The sequence below is a fragment of the Geotrypetes seraphini genome, chromosome 5, assembly GCF_902459505.1.
Source record: "Geotrypetes seraphini chromosome 5, aGeoSer1.1, whole genome shotgun sequence".
Classification (NCBI taxonomy): domain Eukaryota; kingdom Metazoa; phylum Chordata; class Amphibia; order Gymnophiona; family Dermophiidae; genus Geotrypetes; species Geotrypetes seraphini.
The window spans coordinates 200,253,222-200,271,345 of NC_047088.1; the positions used below are offsets into that span (position 1 = coordinate 200,253,222).

The 18,124-nt window shown below is 45.9% G+C and overlaps 1 protein-coding gene across 2 annotated transcripts in view; it reads right to left on the reverse strand.

The window, feature by feature from the left end:
• ITGA6 (integrin subunit alpha 6) overlaps positions 1-18,124 on the reverse strand; it is a 143,903-nt gene that overhangs the window by 43,843 nt on the left and 81,936 nt on the right. For both annotated transcript variants that reach the window (XM_033944748.1, XM_033944749.1), the window contains exons 8-11: positions 17,395-17,483; positions 15,280-15,407; positions 6,723-6,818; positions 5,095-5,156 (exon numbers count right to left, since the gene is read on the reverse strand). In XM_033944748.1, the coding sequence (XP_033800639.1) occupies positions 5,095-5,156; positions 6,723-6,818; positions 15,280-15,407; positions 17,395-17,483 (375 nt within the window). The remainder of the gene's footprint in view (positions 1-5,094; positions 5,157-6,722; positions 6,819-15,279; positions 15,408-17,394; positions 17,484-18,124) is intronic.

Consider the following 18,124-nt stretch of genomic DNA (forward strand, 5'->3'; position numbering starts at 1 on the left):
GAGATAGATTCTCTGGAGAGGTCAGCCCGAGAGAAACCAAGCTGTCAGGTGGAGCGAAGACAGATTGGGATGTAGTAGAGATTGATGCTGCTGTGTAAGTAGAGTAGGAAACACAGGAAGAGGAATGGGCTCCCTGGAGCTGAGTTGGAGCAGAAGGGAGAACCAGTGTTGTCGAGGCCACCGAGGGACGATGAGAATCATGGTGGCCCTGTCTTTGCGGAGTTTGGACAAGGTCCGCAACATCAGAGGAAGTGGAGGGAAGGCATACAGGAACCGATCCCTCCATTCGAGCAGGAATGCATCTGGGGCCAGACGATGAGGGGAGAAGAGTCTGGAACAGAATTGGGGCAGCTGATGATTGTGAGGTGCTGCAAAGAGGTCCACCTGCGGAGTGCCCCAGCGAGCAAAGATGGAGTGGAGTGTTGGGGGGTCCAGCGTCCACTCGTGAGGTTGAAGGATGCGGCTGAGATTGTCGGCCAGAGAGTTCTGTTCGCCCTGGATATAGACAGCCTTGAGGAAGAGATTGCGGGCCGTGGCCCAGGTCCAGATGCGTAGAGCCTCCAAACAAAGGAGGCGAGATCCGGTGCCGCCTTGCTTGTTTATGTAGTACATGGCGACTTGATTGTCTGTGCATAGGAGAAGAACCTGGGGACAGAGAAGATGCTGGAAAGCCTTGAGGGCGTAGAACATGGCTCTGAGTTCCAGGAAATTGATGTGATGCTGACGCTCCTGAGGGGGAGGCATCTGTGGTGATGATCATGGAGTGAGGGGGCAGATGAAAGAGCAGACCCCTGGAAAGATTTGAGGAGTTCAACCACCATTGGAGAGATTGCTGAAGAGATGATGTCACAGAGATGGGATGAGAAAGAAGATCCGTAGTCTGTGACCATTGGTTGGCGAGAGTCCATTGAGGTGTGCGGAGGTGGAGACGTGCCAGAGGAAGGACATGTACTGTCGAGGCCATGTGACCCAGGAGGACCATCATTTGTCGGGCCGGAATGGAAGAACGCCTGAGGACCTGACGACAGAGATGGAGTAGGGTCCACTGACGATCGGAGGGAAGAAAAGCCCTCATTAGAGTGGTGTCCAGAACTGCTCCGATGAATTGAAGTCGCTGGGTGGGAAGCAGATGCGACTTGGGGTAGTTGATCTCGAACCCCAGGAGGTGGAGGAGAGAGATGGTGTGATGAGTAGCCTGTAGCACAAGTTGAGACGTAGGTGCTTTCACCAACCAATCGTCCAAGTAGGGGAACACCTGGAGGTTGTGAGACCTGAGGAAGGCCGCTACTACTATAAGGCACTTGGTGAATACCCTGGGTGATGAAGCGAGGCCAAACGGTAGCACCTTGTACTGATAGTGGCGGTGTAGCACCTGGAAACGCAGATAGCGGCGAGAATTCGGATTGATGGAGATGTGAGTGTAGGCCTCCTTGAGGTCCAGGGAACATAGCCAGTCGTGTTGAGAGAGAAGAGGGTAAAGCGTGGCAAGGGAGAGCATTCTGAACTTCTCCTTGACCAGACACTTGTTGAGGTCTCTGAGATCGAGAATGGGACGGAGGTCTCCCGTCTTTTTGGGTACCAGGAAGTAGCGGGAGTAGAATCCCTGACCCCTTTGTTCTGGAGGTACTTCTTCGATGGCATTGAGAAGGAGGAGGGATTGAACCTCCCTTAGGAGGAGGGGGGTTTGAGATGAGTGTGAAGCAGACTCTACGGGAGGGTTGTCCGGTGGAAGAGTCTGGAAGTTGAGAGAGTAGCCGTGGTGGATGATGTTGAGGACCCACTGGTCCGATGTGATGACCTCCCAACGGCTGAAGAATATGCGGAGACGACCTCCGATTGGTTGTGGAAGAGGCAGCAAAGGCGGAAGACTGGCTATGCCCTGGAGAGAAGAGTCAAAAGGGCTGAGAAGGCTTTGCAGGTTGAAGAGGCTTGTTGGGTTGATTGGGCTGAGAACAAGCCTGGGTATGGTGTTGTTGCTGACGGGGTCGCCGAGGTTGTTGAGAAGGCGGATTGAGTGGCCTGGCTGAGAACCTGCGCTGATAGGAGGATTGAGGTCTGTAAGGTCGTGCAGGTGGAGCCTTTTTCTTCGGCTTAATCAGGGTGTCCCACCTGGTTTCATGGGCGGAGAGTTTCTGGGTGGTGGAATCCAGGGACTCCCCAAAAAGCTCATCCCCCAGACAGGGGGCGTTTGCCAGACGATCCTGGTGGTTGATGTCCAAGTCTGAGACTCTCAGCCAGGCCAGGCGGCGCATGGCTACGGCCATGGCAGAGGCACGGGAGGTGAGCTCGAATGAATCGTATATCGAGCGGACCATAAACTTTCGCAACTGAAGGAGGCCAGAGATGTGTTGCTGAAAAAGTGGAACCTTGCGCTCCGGGAGGTATTTTTGAAGGGCGGACAGCTGCTGAACCAAATGTTTCATGTAAAATGAAAAATGGAATGAATAATTGTTTGCCCTGTTGGCCAGCATGGCATTCTGGTAGAGCCTCTTGCCAAACTTGTCCATGGTCTTACCCTCTCTGCCAGGAGGGGTAGAGGCATAGACACTGGAGCCCTGAGTCTTTTTTAAGGTGGATTCAACAAGAAGAGACTCATGGGGCAATTGAGACTTGTCGAACCCTGGAATAGGGATTACTCGATAGAGGTTGTCCAGTTTACGGGGGGCCCCCGGTACCGTAAGGGGGTTCTCCCAATTTTTGTAAAAGGTCTCCCGTAGGATGTCATGTATGGGGAGCTTGAGGAACTCCTTAGGAGGTTGTTCAAAATCTAAAGCCTCCAGGAAGGCTTGAGATTTTTTAGAGTCCGATTCCAGAGGAAGGGACAAGGCTGCAGACATCTCCCTGAGGAATTTTGAAAAGGAGGACTGCTCAGGTTTGGAGGTGGCATCGGGTGCCGATGGATCCTCATCAGACGAGGAGAGATCCTCCTCGGTACCGGGGGGGGTATTCTTCCCATAGGTCTGGGTCCCGGACCTCTGGGTGTGCATGCCTAGACACCGGGGTGGAAGGTGCGGTATGGTGAGTCTTGGATAGAGATTTTCCAGAGCGCACCGAAACGGTACCGGGAGAAGAGGACCGGCGTCGATCCCGGTCCCGGGAAGTATGGTGCCCTGCTCGGTCCCGAGGAGGATCTGTCGTGGTATGGGAGTGAACCACCGGATGGGCATGAAGTTGCTCAGCCGAAAGAATCGGCATGGAGGTGTTGATAGGTACCGATGGGGTGGATACCGGGGGCTCGGTACGGGGCTCGGGCCGGTCTGGTACCGAAAGGAGCGGTGCCAGGATAGTGGGTAACAGGTGCTCGAGCTGACGCTGTAACTGTTCCTGGAGTTGAACTTGTAGGATGGCCGTAATACGGTCATCCAGGGGTGGCACCGGAACCGCTTTCTTTTGCTTCGGTTCCTTAGGTGCCGCTCCACGCCCCGGCGATGAGGAGGCCGATGACGAGGCACTCACCGAAATCGGGGCGGAGCGCTTTCGGGGTCGGCGCGAGGCCGGCAATGTCGGTGTCGCCACTGTGGCTGGTGGGCGCTCGAGGGAAGAGGGAGGCTTCTTAGCCGGCTTACCTGGCGCCAGAGACGCCGATGTGGGGTCGGGCGTCGTCGAAGTAGACGGTGCCGATTTCTGTGGTACCGCTGTCGATGCCGAGGAGTCCATCGTCGACCCGGTGCCGAACAAAAGATTTTGTTGGATTTGTCGGTTTTTAAGCGTCCGCTTTTTAAGAGTGGCACAGCGGGTGCAGGAGTCCGCCCGATGCTCCGGACCCAAACACTGTAAACACCAATTGTGTGGGTCAGTGAGGGAGATCGGGCGTGCACACCGCTGGCACTTCTTAAAACCGACTTGCGGGGGCATGAAGGGGAAAACAGCCTCCGCAAAATCGAACCCCGAGGCCTGTATAATGGCAACAGGCCCCGCCGGGGCAAAGTCGGAAAAAAGGGAAAAAAATATAAGTTTTTTTTTTTTTTTTTACAAATCAAAGAGAAAAGAAACCCGAAGGCAAAAAAGAAGAAAAAATGGAAAAAAGCGCGAGCGGGAAGGCAAAAAGTGATTTCAACGGCCGTTGAAAAAACACACGCGTCTTCTTCGCTCCGCGGAAACGAAGAAACTGGGGACCACGCACTCCTCCGTCGGGCGGGAAGGCGCACGCGCGGTGCGGCCAACTAGAACTTTCTAGTTAAAAAGGTCCGTACCGAGGGCTCCGTCGGTGACGTCACCCATGCGTAAAGAATATGCTGCCTGCTTGTCCTGGGATAATGAGTGTGACTATTGGGTAGACTGGGTGGACCATTCAGGTCTTTAACTGCTGTCATTTACTATTTAGGCTGAATGGCACTTCAGAGAAAGGGCTGCCTCACCCAAGGTGCTTCCTTGGAAAGGTGCTCTCCCCACCCCTAAGGTTAGGGGGCCCTGAAAATGATAAATCCAACCTCATTTACAAGTCTGACTGCCAAAATTTGGAATGATTCATTACTCTGTAAACAGGCAGAATTTAGAATAGATTTATAAATATACTGCAGGAACAAAAAACTGCTGGAATCAAGAAATTCCAACAACATAAACAGGCATGCAAAAGTTAGATGAAAGACAGTACAAATGCTAATTCTGGGTATTAAGAATCTCCTCCCCAAGTCCACCCTTTTTTTAAATTGAGGAAGGTACTGGCAGAGCATTTACAAGGCTATTTTCTATTGCTGTTCTTAAATATAAGAAACAATATTTTGTATATACTGTTTTCTATGCTGCTCCGAGATAGAATGTGAACTCACAGGCCTTGAGCATGTGCAGATGCTCAAGGCCCAGCAGAAGAGGAGGCCGATCTTCGGGCACCAGCACCAACGCACAGGACATGCCAGTGCCAATGCCCAGATGACGGTAAGAAGCAGCCGGGGGGGTGCCCAATCGTGGCGTCAGGGGGGGGGGGGCGGATCGCGGAGGGGCACTCTTAAATCGAGCCACGCTCTGTTTCCGAGGCGCCGATTTTGCAAATGTTTTGCTCGTCTTGCAAAACACTCGCAAACCGGTGCACTCGTAAACCGAGGTACCACTGTAAATGCTTTATACAAAAGACTTCAGTTTTTTAAGTGTACTTACTTATTACGGGATTGTAGCCTGGAGGTTTGGCTTCATATTCAAAACATGCTTGTGCTTCCATGCTGTAATTAAAAATCAGTGGTTGAATCCCATCATACAGCTATTTTGGGAAGATATTCGATCCAAATTAAAAACACATTAACAAACAGAGCTCAGTTTGGTTAAGGAGCTAGCATGGGCACTAGAGGTATACCAATTTGTTCACAGAACAAATTTAGAATAGTCAGTAAACAATACTTTACTGTCTGCATGTAGATGCTCAAGTTAAGAGGTACTCAGATTTTAGGATATACAGTACATTTAAAAATCACAAATTAGCATCTGTTCAGCATCAGATATAAGGATAAGCTCTTGCCACCAGTAAAGTTAGTTTGCATGAACCTTCCAAACCTGTTTGTATCCATACATCGAGGATAGGGTTGTCAGATTTCCTCTATGGAAAAAGAGGACACCTGGTCCTGCCCCCAATTCTCCCCCCCCCCCGCTCCGTTCCTTCTGCTGATGTTTTCCTCATAGGGTTGTATTTTGCTTAAAATTTTAAATTGCTTAATTGAACATTTTAATCACACAGTACAGTCAGCAATCCATGGGGGGGGAGGGGGGGCGCACAAGAGGGGATGGTCACCATGCATTTCCTCTTCCTCCTTCCCACATTAGGCGTCATACCTTTGATTGGTGGGGCTTTGGCATCCCCACCAGCGAAGAAATCCATTGACAAAGCTACCTTCTTGTGCTACCCCAAGACCGAGGAAGTCGGCGAAGTGCCTCCAGCCACCAATGCTTGCACTCCTTGAGCATGCTCAGTTCATGCACAAACTGAGCATGCTTAGGGAGTGCAAGTGTTGGTGGCCGGAAGCATTTCATTGACTTCTCTGCTCCTGAGGCAATACAAGAAGGAAGGGGTGGCTCAGGCTGATTTCTTTGGCCGACAGGGCTTCAGCTACCCACCAGCCAATGAACAAGTACTGTAGCTTTGGAAGGGGCCCAAGTCCCTAGGGGGCTTCCCAATATCTTCCTTTCTCCTGCCCCCAGGTCCAAATTTCTCTCCCTCCCTCCCCCCACCCCAGGTCCAATTCTCTCTCTTTCTTTTTCACCCCTATTTCTGGATCAAATTCTCCCCCCCCTCCCAGTCCAGTTCTCTCTCCCTTCCCCATCTAGCCCCTAGTCCAATTATTTCTCCCTCCCTTCTTGCCCTAGGTCCAGTTCTCTTCTCTATCTCTCCTCTCCCCCTCTAGCCCTAGGCTCAATTCTCTCTCCCCCCTTCCCTCCTCCTAACCCTAGGTCCAGTTCTCTCTCTCTCTACAGGTCCAACTCTCTTAATTCCCTCCCTCTCCAATTGAAGTGCAGTCCTATTTTCTCATTGATAATTGTAAAATGGATGCTCCTGCCAAACAGAGCTACATGTTCACGTGCATGTCTTCTGCATGTAGTTTAGAAAAGGTTCTACACCAGCAGATCTTTTTCTGATATACTACCAGAACTGTTCAGATCCTGACCTGAGCACATCAATTCTGCCTGCCTCATTCTATCTAGAATGGGCATTTATACACTTAACATCTTCTCTTGTATGTTCAGAGTAAACCACATCTAGTTGGGGGGAAAGGGGGGGGAAAGAAGCAGCGTCTTACCAAATTCCACTGGGTGCAGCACATTTTTTCTTGTTTAGGTCAATTTTGTCAGGAGTTATAGTGATGCTTTTCTTTATGCTCACAACAGGCCTAGACCTTCAGGAAGAAAAAAAAATTATACAGTAATTACAAGAGCCTAATTTACTAAGGATCTGCCTCCCACCCATTGTCTATCCATGGGAAGAAAAGATTAGGTTCATACCTCGTTAATCTTCTCTCTTGTAAACCCACACTCTATTCCTGAACCTTTGGGTTGTCAATCCTTCTCACAAGAAATCTTGTAGGAAGCTTCATATGCATACTTTTGCTCCTCTTCTCTTACCTCTGGGCTGACCTCCAGTTCCTCAGTGTGTAAGAAAGCAGACAGTCATACCTGAAGAGGACACAGAAGAGGGAGGAATCCGGGGATACTCCCCGAGAAACATGTCTGATCTGCTCATATCAGTAAATAGAATAACAAACAATCAAATATTTGGAAGACAGAATAAACAAGTGAACAATTGAACAATTAGAACTCAGCCTACACTAACAGTCTGAAGAGTGGAATATTAACTAAAACTAAACTAAAACTTAGCCTTATATACCGAGTCATTCAACCATGGGAAGCTCGACACGGTTAACAATAAAATTAATAAATATACTAAAATACATGGAAATTAATTTTCAAAGTGTTTAGCAAATAGATAAGTTTTCAAGAATTTCTGAAAAGACTGGAAGGAACTAAAACACCTCAGAATCAAAGGAAGATCATTCCATAATTGGGAGAATTTAAAAGTCAAAGAAAGGCTGAAATTCTTAATTCCTTTAATCCCTTTCTTGGAAGGGAGGGAGGGAAAGTTTAAATTGTTAAGGTACCTCTTGCATATGAAAATCTATAAACGTTCCATAGAAGAGGAACAAGAGGAATAAAAATACCATGTAAAATTTTAAAAATAATACATATACATTTAAACTGAATTCTGAGATATAGACCCCCAGGTTTGAGCAAAGCAGTATTTGCGGATCGTAGTCTTATTGAGACTTGACAGAGAAACAAGAAGTTCAACTTACCAGTACTTATTGAGGCAAACAGTAGGCGAATGAACATCTCCCAGGGTGCTCTTCAAGAATAGTACGTGGGTTTACAAGAAAGAAGAGTAACGAGGTAAGAACCTTATCTTTCTTTCTTGTACAACCCCACTTTATTCCTGAACCTTTGGGAAGTAACAGAGCAGTCCATCAAGCTTAGGGTGGGACCAATGAGCCTGTTAGGAGAATATTGCTTGGCCGCCACATCTAATCTGTAATTTAATGTATGCAGAGAAAACCAAGTGTCGGCTCTATTCTGAGGAAACCACCGAAGATTCCGCCCATGAGAAAGCAATGCTTCGTGGAGGAGTGGGCCTTCACCAAGATAGGATGACATTTCCCAGCTCCAATATAGGAGGAAGAAATGGCCATTCGAATTCATCTGGAAATCAACACCTTCGATGCAGGCCGACCCTTTCGGGTCGCACCAACTAAGACAAACAGATCTGACAAATGAAATTCATTCATGACCTCCAATACCTCAGCAAAAGCCTGTGCACACCCAGAGATTTTAACACCCGTCTTGTTTCTTTGAACCTGAGGGTAGGTAGACCGGCAAGCACACTTCTTGATTGATGTGGAAGCTAGAAACCACCTTTGGCAAGAAAGAGAGGACTGTGCGCAAAGTCACACCTGAATCCATAATTCTAAAAAACTAATCTCTACAGGACAAAGCCTGATGTTCGGACACTCTCTGGATGGAGGCAATGGTTACCAAAAACACCATCTTGATGGCAAGATCCCATCAAAGAAGCTTGGTCCAGTGGCTCATAGGGTAGACTCACAAGTGCCCTGAGGACTAGGTTAAGATTCCAAGTTGGATATGGCTGCTGCAGTGGAGGGCACTGGTTAAAAATTTAACTACATCCAGATGAGCTGCAAGAGAGCCCCCATGGGGCTTGAGGCCGAAGCAAGAAAGCCCAGCTATCTGACATCTCAGAGAGCTAACTGCTAGGCCCTTTTCCAGGCCCTCCTGGAGAAAAGCGAATACCACCTGGACTGACGCACTTCGCTCCTCCAAGCAACCAGGATTGAAAATACTTCCATGCCTTTATGTATGTTGCAACAGTTGACTTCTTTTTACTCTGTAAAATGGTAGCAACTACACCATCCAACTAGCCCCTGTGCACTAGAGACCAAAGCAATCCAGATCCCTGCAGGACCACTGAGACCTACATGAGGAGTCGGGAATGACAGGGAAGCTTGAGATCCTGACCCTGCTGTAGATGTACCAGGTTTGCATACCACGGGCATCTTGGCCAATCTGGCGTCACTAGAATCACCCATCCTCAGTGTGTCTTGATTATGCTTAGCAACAGCCTATCATGGGCCATGGAGGGAAGGCACTGGTGAAACATGGCGACCAAACCTTTGTTTCCTGGTTTGTGCTTTTGGCTGAAGAACCGAGCTGTCTTCTTGTTGAATCCATCAAGTTGAACACTGGATGTCCCCATCTCTTCACTATAAAAGTGAAGGCTTTTTGGGATAGGGATCATTTCCCAGGATCCAGGGTCTGCTGGCTGAGGAAATCTGCTTGTACACTGTCCACTTCTGCTACATGCACCAAAAGCATTAGAAGATGAGTTTCCGACCATCGAAAAAGCATTTGGGCTTCCAGGCAAAGGGGTGCACTTTTTGTGCCCCCTTGGTGATTTACATAGGCTACCGTCATTGCATTGTCCGAGAAGACTCGATCCACCTTGTTCTGTAGGACACTCTTGAATTTCAGGAAAGCCAGACAAATCACCCAAAGTTGTAAGTGATTGATCAACCACTTTCTCTAGGAAGAAGGGGACCAGCATCCCTGGACTGGGCCTCCCTCACAATGTGCTCCCCAGCTGAAAAGGCTTTCATCTGTCATCAGGATCATCCATTCCAATATACGGAGGGGAACTCCTCTGAAAAGAGAGAAAGGATTTAACCACCAGACTAAATTACAGGGCAAACTGAATAAGTCACTAGTCTCTGTGGGTGTATCACAATAAAAATAGTCCCAAAACATCCAACAGGAATCTTCCCCCAACAGAGTAGAGTTCACCGTTCAAAAGCATGTATAACAGAAGAAAGAAAAACTCAAAACAAACAAACTTCAGGATTGCACCAATTCAGCACAAGTCAGTGCAACTTGTAACCGGCTTCTTCAGCAACAGCGTGCTGGGCAGACAGTGTGCTCCGTGTGGTATTATTCTGCCAAAATTGGCCCTCTATCCCAGTGGTTCCCAACCCTGTCCTGGAGGACCACCAGGCCAATTGGGTTTTCAGGCTAGCCCTAATGAATATGCATGAAGCAGATTTGCATGCCTGTCGTTTCCATTATATGCAAATATCTCTCATGCATATTCATTAGGGCTAGCCTGAAAACCCAATTGGCCTGGTGGTCCTCCAGGACAGGGTTGGGAACCACTGCTCTATCCCACCACATGAACACGGGGCAAACCCCACTGTCTGGGACTGAAAAACAGTTCACTTCCCCCCCACCAGGGAAAACAACAAACTTCCAAAAAGGGAGGAAAAAAACCCCAGTATCAAAAATACAGTTCTTGCACAGTTCAAAAGAAAACTTCTTTACTCTTCAGCTGGCTTAGAAATATCCAGCACTTGCAAGCAATTAGAAAAACAAACTTTCAGTACTCACAACAATAGAGTCAGTCACTTGGCTTTCATACAGCATACCTCCATGGGTTGGGCTTCAATAGGCAAATCAGCATTTGTCTCAGGGTTTACTTCCAGCTCCATATCATGTGGTTCTTCCAGTAAACCAAGAGGTATGTCTTCACCAGCCTCTATCAACTCCATGGACTCTGGAATTGGGCTGACATTCAGAGCTCTCAGCCCTGAGTGCTGTGGCCTGTCCACTGAGCCTCCACTGTCCAAAGAAGCCATTGATCCAGTGGATCCTTCTGCAGGCACCAACAGGAAAGGAGCACCTCTTGGAGCGGAAATAAAGTGGGCTCTTGCCCAGGATATGACTTCCATGGTTGCAACCATCGACCCCAGCACCTGCAAATAATGCCAGGCTGTCAGAGTGGGCATGGTCTGAAAGTCTCGGATCTGTTGGAGAAGTTTCTCCTTGCATGCTTCTGGTAGGAATACTTTGCTCCCGTGGCAAAATGGACCCCCAAATATTTAAAATCTTGCTCGGAACCAAGTGATTCTTCCGAAAGTTGACCACCCAGTCAAGCTTCTGTAGCAACTGGACAACTTGGTGAACTGCTTGGTGTCCTTCAGATTTGGACTGGACTTTAATGAGCTAATCATCCAGATATGGATAAACTTGAATGCCCATTCAACCAGGTGCTGTAATCAGCCCAAAGGGCAAAAGCTATGAACTGAAAGTTCTGTTCTAATACATAGAACCTCAAATATCTCTTGTGCTCTGGAAAAAAGGAAATATGCATATAGACTTCCATCAAATACAAAGAGGCTAGAAATTCCCCTGCTGTCACAGACACGATCACTGACCTCACTATTTCCATTCGGAACCATGGGATTTTGAGAGCCACATTCAACGCTTTGAGATCCAGGATCAGTCTCCAGTCCTTGGAGCCTCTTTCTGGCACTATAAAGTATATCAAGTATCTGCCTGAGTTCAAGTCTGCTTCCAGAAAGGGCTCTATGGTTTCCATGTCCAGAAATCTCTGGACAGTTCTGACCTTTGCTGCCTTTTCTGGCTTCCCTGCTGGGGAGTTCAGAAACAGACCCAGAAGGGGATGATAGAACTCTAGTTTTTACACCTCCTGCAGAATGTCCAGCATCCATCGATCTGTAGTGATCTCCGCTCATTCTTTCAAAACCGCCAAAAGCCTCCCTCCAATGCAGGGAGGCTCAGTTATCAGCTTAGCGTCCTAACTGCTTCTTTGGGGCTTGGGGCAGAGTGGGCTCCCGATGATTGCGGGCACCTAGCTCCTCTAAATCTTTGTCTGGCACTCTGAAATTGTTTCTGGCCTGAGGGACCTCCAAAATATTGGCAACATCGTAGAGGCACAAAAAGTACTATGCCTCAATCCTCAAGAGAATCGAGGTCTGCTGTCCAGCAAGGATTTTGGTTTACGGTCTTATACACTGGCCATAAGGTATTCCAGGCCTTTATCAAAAAGTAACTGCCCCTTAAATGGCAGTTTACTTAGAGTTGCCTTGGAGAAAGAATCACTTGACCACTGTTAAATCTACAGCATCCTATGGGTGAAGTTAGAGTAAGCCAACAGCTTGCTCACAACCCTGAAAAGGTCATCCGAGTTTTGTTCAGGACTGATTTTATAAAATTTATTAATCTTACAACTTATTCCATTGGGTTCCCTTCAAAGTACTCCTCTTCCTTACATGTACACTTTTACCAACATCGTTTCAACTCCTGGAAACAGTCCTTAACGCATCTTCAGAATCCTCAAAAGTTGTTGACTTGAATTTTGTTTTATATCCTCAAAACTTTCTTATTCAATTTTGTTTTATGTCCTCAAAACTTTCTTATTCAAGGACGCCTACAATACCTAACTTAGGATTCTGTCTACTTTCCCTGAAATAATTTTCACTTCAAGTTCTCAACACCAAACGTCTTGCTTGAGGTGAACTAGTCCTAATGTTCTACCCTCCCTCTTTCTTTTTTTAAGTTTTTTTTTTCCTCGATGTATTTTTGCCACCTCTTGTATCTTCCACCCCTTTGTTGTCAGTCTTATTATGTATTGTCACTTCCCTTTTTAATATCTGTTTTTAAATGTATTTTATTTACTGTACACCATCTAGATATGTTTTGATGGAAGGTATATCAAGAAATTAATAAACTTGGAAACTTGGAATCACTCTCCTTTCAGCATGGATTTAAGTTTAGGAACAAGAAGTCAGCAGGCTGTCCAAGTGGATGCACTGCAAATCAGACTGCCCCTTGGAAGCAGACCTTCTGCCTCAGAGTCTGTGCTCTCATGCAGCCACAGCTGTCTCTCAAGGGGATCCTCTGCAGCACAAAAAAGAAGCCTCGCAAAAGAGCGGAAAAATACTGAATTTAAAGAAAATAAACATGAGCAGAAAAGATAAGCTCCTACTATCTTGCTTGTAGGAAGACAACTGAGGAATTGGAGGACAGCCCAGAGGTAAAAGAAGAGGAGCAAAAGTATGCAAATGAAGCTTCCTACAAGATTTCTCATGAGAAGGGACCAACTACCCGAAGGTTCAGGAACAGAGTATGGTATTAAAATTCACATATCAAGTATTGTTACAACAAAATACACCCCCCTTTTACAAAATCATAGTGTGTTTTTTAGCACCAGACATGGAGGTAACAGCTCCGACACACACAGAATTCCTATCAGCATTGAAGCTGTTACCGCTGTGGCTGGCGCTAAAACTCCCCCTTTTACAAAACCGTAATATGGATATGAAGGAAAAAAAATTCCAACATTAACAAAAATAAGCCTAAGACAATGTGAGATATATCGTTGCTAATGACTGGGAAGTCAATTCAGAGCAGTTTACATGAACTTGATGTTACAATCCTCAAGCTTCTGTAATGGTGTTACAATACAGAGCTTCTGTAGTGATGTTATAATAAGTCAATATAAGAAGATAAAAGACCATTTATAAGCATTTTTGAAATGTAATAAGGAATTTTTAGCTACTTAAGTTTCATAACGATATGTTAAACAAACCAAATTCCACCATTTCTTTCTAATATTTACAACAGAGGGTTGAGTGCCAAGGAAACCAGATTCAAAATCCCACTGTGGCTCCTTGTGATCTTAACTAGTGCTGCCCGATTCAGGAAAAAAAATTTCGATTTTCAGCCTACTGAATTGGTTTTTCGATTCGATTTGATTTTCCTGCCCAATTGAGTGTTTTTTTCAAACATCCTGGTGGGTTTATTTTATAGCCTCTTCACCCCCTTTGCCTTCTCCTAACCACACTGGTGCTGTGGTGTAAACAAAATAAAAAAACAAAAAAGACTTTTCCTCTCTCTGTTAAATCCTAGCTCACGTTTGCAGTCTAACACCAGCTCTGGCAGGATACACATTTCAAATCTGACATATTGTAATCACAAAATGGAAAATAAAATTATTTTTTCTACCTTTTGTTGTCTGGTCCCAGGCTCTGTTTGTCTTCTGATAACTTGCTTGCCAGGGTCTCCTTCTTTCTTCTTTCTCCATTCTAACCATCCATCCGCCAACTCTGTCCTCCCCTTCCGTTTCCCGGAGGTCTGGCATCTTTCTTTTTTTTCGTTTCCATCCACAGATCCACCTTTTCTTAACTACCCTTTCATCCAGCATCTCTCTCCTTCCCCACCACTCCAGGGTCCACCATCTCGCCCTTTCTTTTCCCAACTACCCTCCTATCCAGTATCTCTATCTCCCCTCCCTCCACACCATCCCTTGTGTCCAACTTCTCTCCCTTTCTGTTCCTTCCCTCCCTAAATCCCATTGTCCATCATCTCTCTTCCTCTCCTCTATTTTCAGACCCATTATTTCTTGCCCCCCCAAAGTCCGGCATATGCACGTCTCTTTGAACCCCCCTTCCCACCCTCCCTCCGTGTACTTCTATACCAGGGCCCCCCTCTCCTGGTCTGTCCCCCCTTGAAGGCCTGCACCTCCCCCTGAACGCCTGTCCCCCCCGAAGGCCTGCATCCCCCCCGAAGGCCGCACCACTCTCTCTGCTGCGGTCCCGCCCCCTCCTCTGACATCAGAGAAGGGGCAGGACTGTGGCAGAGAGAAGAGAGCTCCGAAGCCGTACAGCAGCTTGCAAAGATTTCTAGCACCAGCGATTTTATTGCAGGCTGCTGAAATTAGGAAAATTCATTCCGGAAGACCAGTGGGGAAGACGGACAGGACAGCACACCAGTGGATAAGCCACTTCCCGACTGACCCTCCCCACTCGTCCTCAAAAGCAGGAGCGGCAGGCCAGCAAAAGGCAGCGCTGCTGCTCTTGCTTTAGAGGGCGATTGGAGAGGGTCAGTCAACGAATCGGGAGGCCAATTTTTTGTCGGGATAAATTGATTCGAATCGATTCACTCGAAATGAATCGGTGAATCAATTCGAATCGTGAATTGGGCAGCACTAATCTTAACCCTCTATTGTCTGATACAAACAAGATTGTAAAATCCTCTAGGGTCAGGAAAATACCAACAATACCTGAACTTCTGAAGGTAGCATAAAAGAAATCTAAATCCTAAAATTTAAGTGTCCTTCCTTCCCCCCACCAAAAAAAAAAAATCATCTTATGGTAGTCAGCATGATTTGTTGTGTGATATTCTGCATGGGTTTTTTTATATAAATGATAAAATAGTAGTTTTAAATGTTTGTATTAAATGTTTAGTGACTAAAGGGCTCAGGATAATATGTATATAGTTAATATGTAAACCGCATAATTTTATGCGGTATATAAATTGTTAAATAAAATAAATAGTTGTTTTTCTTAAAGGTGTTTAAATTCTATATAAAAATAGTAATAAAATCCTTCAAAGTGCAGGCTGACAGAATATCTAAAAATTGCAAACAAACAGCAGTACCTGAAAATATATACTGTATCTGAAAGAGATCCAACAGCAACATCAGGGTAGGAATTCCTATCAAGATCCATATTCCCAGCAACTGAATATCCAAAGAATGGTGTATTGTAGATCTTGCCATCAATAATCTGATATAAAAAAATGCTCAAGTTTGATTTTCAATGAATTCCTTTCACAATGGACTAGATAAAAGAGACACTCTGCCTGTTTCAATCATCATTTACAATTTCAAAAGACATGTCCATAAATATTCCTACTCAACTAAAACTTTTATCTGGCCTAATGTCCAGTGGCTATGTATATTATAGTTGTAGGGAACAGTTTTAGGCTGCTGCAGCCATGGAGTAACCCTGAGGGGGGGGGGGGAAGAGGACAGGCATCCACTTGATATAAGCCCTAGTCCCAGGATTCGCCAGCAGTTCCCCTTCCATCCCTCTTATCCCTTGTGCAGCAGAACTCTTGAGCGAGCATTGTTCCCCTCCCCCCCCATTCTAAACAGGCTGCTTCGGCCTTGTCCGCCCATGTCATCAGTAACGTGGCAAAGTGAATTCACAGGCGGACAAGGCCAAAGCAGCCTGTTTAGAGTGCTGCCGGCCCGATGCTACTTAGGGAGGTATGTAGGGCTCGCTCGCGGTCAGCAGGGTTCAGATAGGAGGGAGGGATGGGGATTCGGCTGCAGGGGCGGTGCTCACTCAAGGGTCCTGCTGCACGAGGGAGGGAAGGATAGAAGCTGGGCAAGGATCCTGCAGCAAGAGGGATGGGAGTCAGGGATAGAAGCTGGTCAAGGGTCTTCTGCACGAGGGAGGGATAGAAGTTGGGCAAGGGTCCTGCTGCACGAGGAATGGGAGGGAGGGGGAGGAAAGATGCTGCACATGTGGGGGGAAGAGAAAGGAAAGAGGAAGAATTGGGGTGAAGGAGAGGAAGGGAGAGCTGATCATGTACATATCCCAAAAATAAGACCTATTGCGTTTTTTTGGCCTAAAATTAATATAAGACACTGTCTTATTTTTGGGGAAACATGGTATCTAGATAAGTGCCAGAACCTTCCATGCCCTATTTCTGGCACTGTCCAGGTAGTGCTAAGGTGGATTTGTAAGGATATTTAGAGGCACTATCTTGTTTGGCAGCACTTTTCTGGGTAGCTAGTAGCTTTATCCATAAAAGTGCTTTTAACTATTAACCTGGTAGTTTTTAATACATTACTTTTGACTCCTCAGATACAGTTTGGTTATGGTAAAATACTTAAGTCAAATGAAAAGCTTAGCCAATGTGACCTCAAAGATTGCCAAAATCTGAATTTCAATATATTTGGCTTCATAATTTTGGGTTGCCCAGAGGATTCTCAGCTGTACCGGCAATGTGCTGATGGGCTGAAGGAGACCACTGCAACAGGAGCAGCCTTGTTTTTTTTCGACATCTGGCCACTGTTTCATTTTGTTAAATAGTCAATTGTACCCTCATTATCAAGCCAACAAAAAATAAAACATGCGAGTCCTAATCTTGTTAGAAATTTAGAAAATTCTTCTCCAGGATCATTGCAAACTAGCCAAAATTATGGTGACATCTTAAACGATATATACAGCAGTCACTTCCATAAGGAAGGAGAAAACCCTTTTAAAAATGTTGCACTCTTTTTTTTTTTTTTTTTTGTAATTCTTTAAACACAGATAGGAAACAAGAAAAACACTCTTAACGAGTTTTAATCATTGTTGAGGCAGAAATTAAAAAAGGTACACTTCTCCCTCCATATTCGCTGTGATAGGGGATTAACAGAACCGCAAACACTGAAAAACCGTGAATAACTTTTTTATATGTTATTTGCTATTTTCTATTAAAAACCATCATGAATATGGTGAAACCGCGAATAACATCGTGGGAGACCTGGCCTGTTCCTGAAGGAGAGGCAAAACACGGTGAAGAAAGTGCTGGGAATCAGTAATTTTCTCTGTAAAACGCTTGGAATCAGCGATTTCTCTATGCAAGCTGATGTAATTTGTGGGGGGGAGAGGAGCCAGCAAGCCAAAAACTGTGAATAATCAAAACCGCAAATACGGAGGGAGAAGTGTACAATTTTCTGTATTATGCACTTAAGCTCCAGGCCACTTAATTCATTACCTGTGTTGGTTTTGTGTTTATCCCATTTTGAGATCCATGATATATAAAAACTTTTCCCATTTCGGAATATGGAGCTCCAACAGCAATATCTAATTTTACAAAACAAAAACATGTGGTTACTCAAAGATTTCACAGGTAAAAATGGATTTGGATAGGTAATTTTTAAAAATGTATTTATTTTGTTTTAAACAAACATGCAGGGTAATTTTATAAGAGGGCATGCACTGGCTTTGCCCAGACTCTGCCCCAAGAACACCCCAGTACTACACAGATAGTGCAGGGGTGTTCAGTGCTGATATTGGGTTGGTCTTTCTTCTACTTCCTTTCATTGGTTCTTGTACAGGATTTCATTTTCATTTTTTTTTTCACTCTCTCCAAATTCTTTCCTTCCTCCTCTACATCTGTCTCTGACATCAATTCTGTTGCACCTTTTTTTTCTCATGTGGGTTTTTATCTACCTATAGCTAGAGTTTATTCCTGCTTCTCATGTCTTTTCCTCTTTTTACCTTTCAGCTACTTGCCAACTCTCCATTTCTTCTTTTTAGCTCCTTGGTCCTCTCATTCTCCATTTCTGTCTCATTCCTTTGCCAGCCTCCTACTCCTCCCATCTTTCCCCCTTTTCTACTCTCTATGCATATCCCCTCCCCATCCTCATTGGCTTCCTTTGCCTCTCATCCCCTCACCAACCTCAGTCTTTCCCTCTCTACCTCTCATCCCTTTCTTAGGTCTT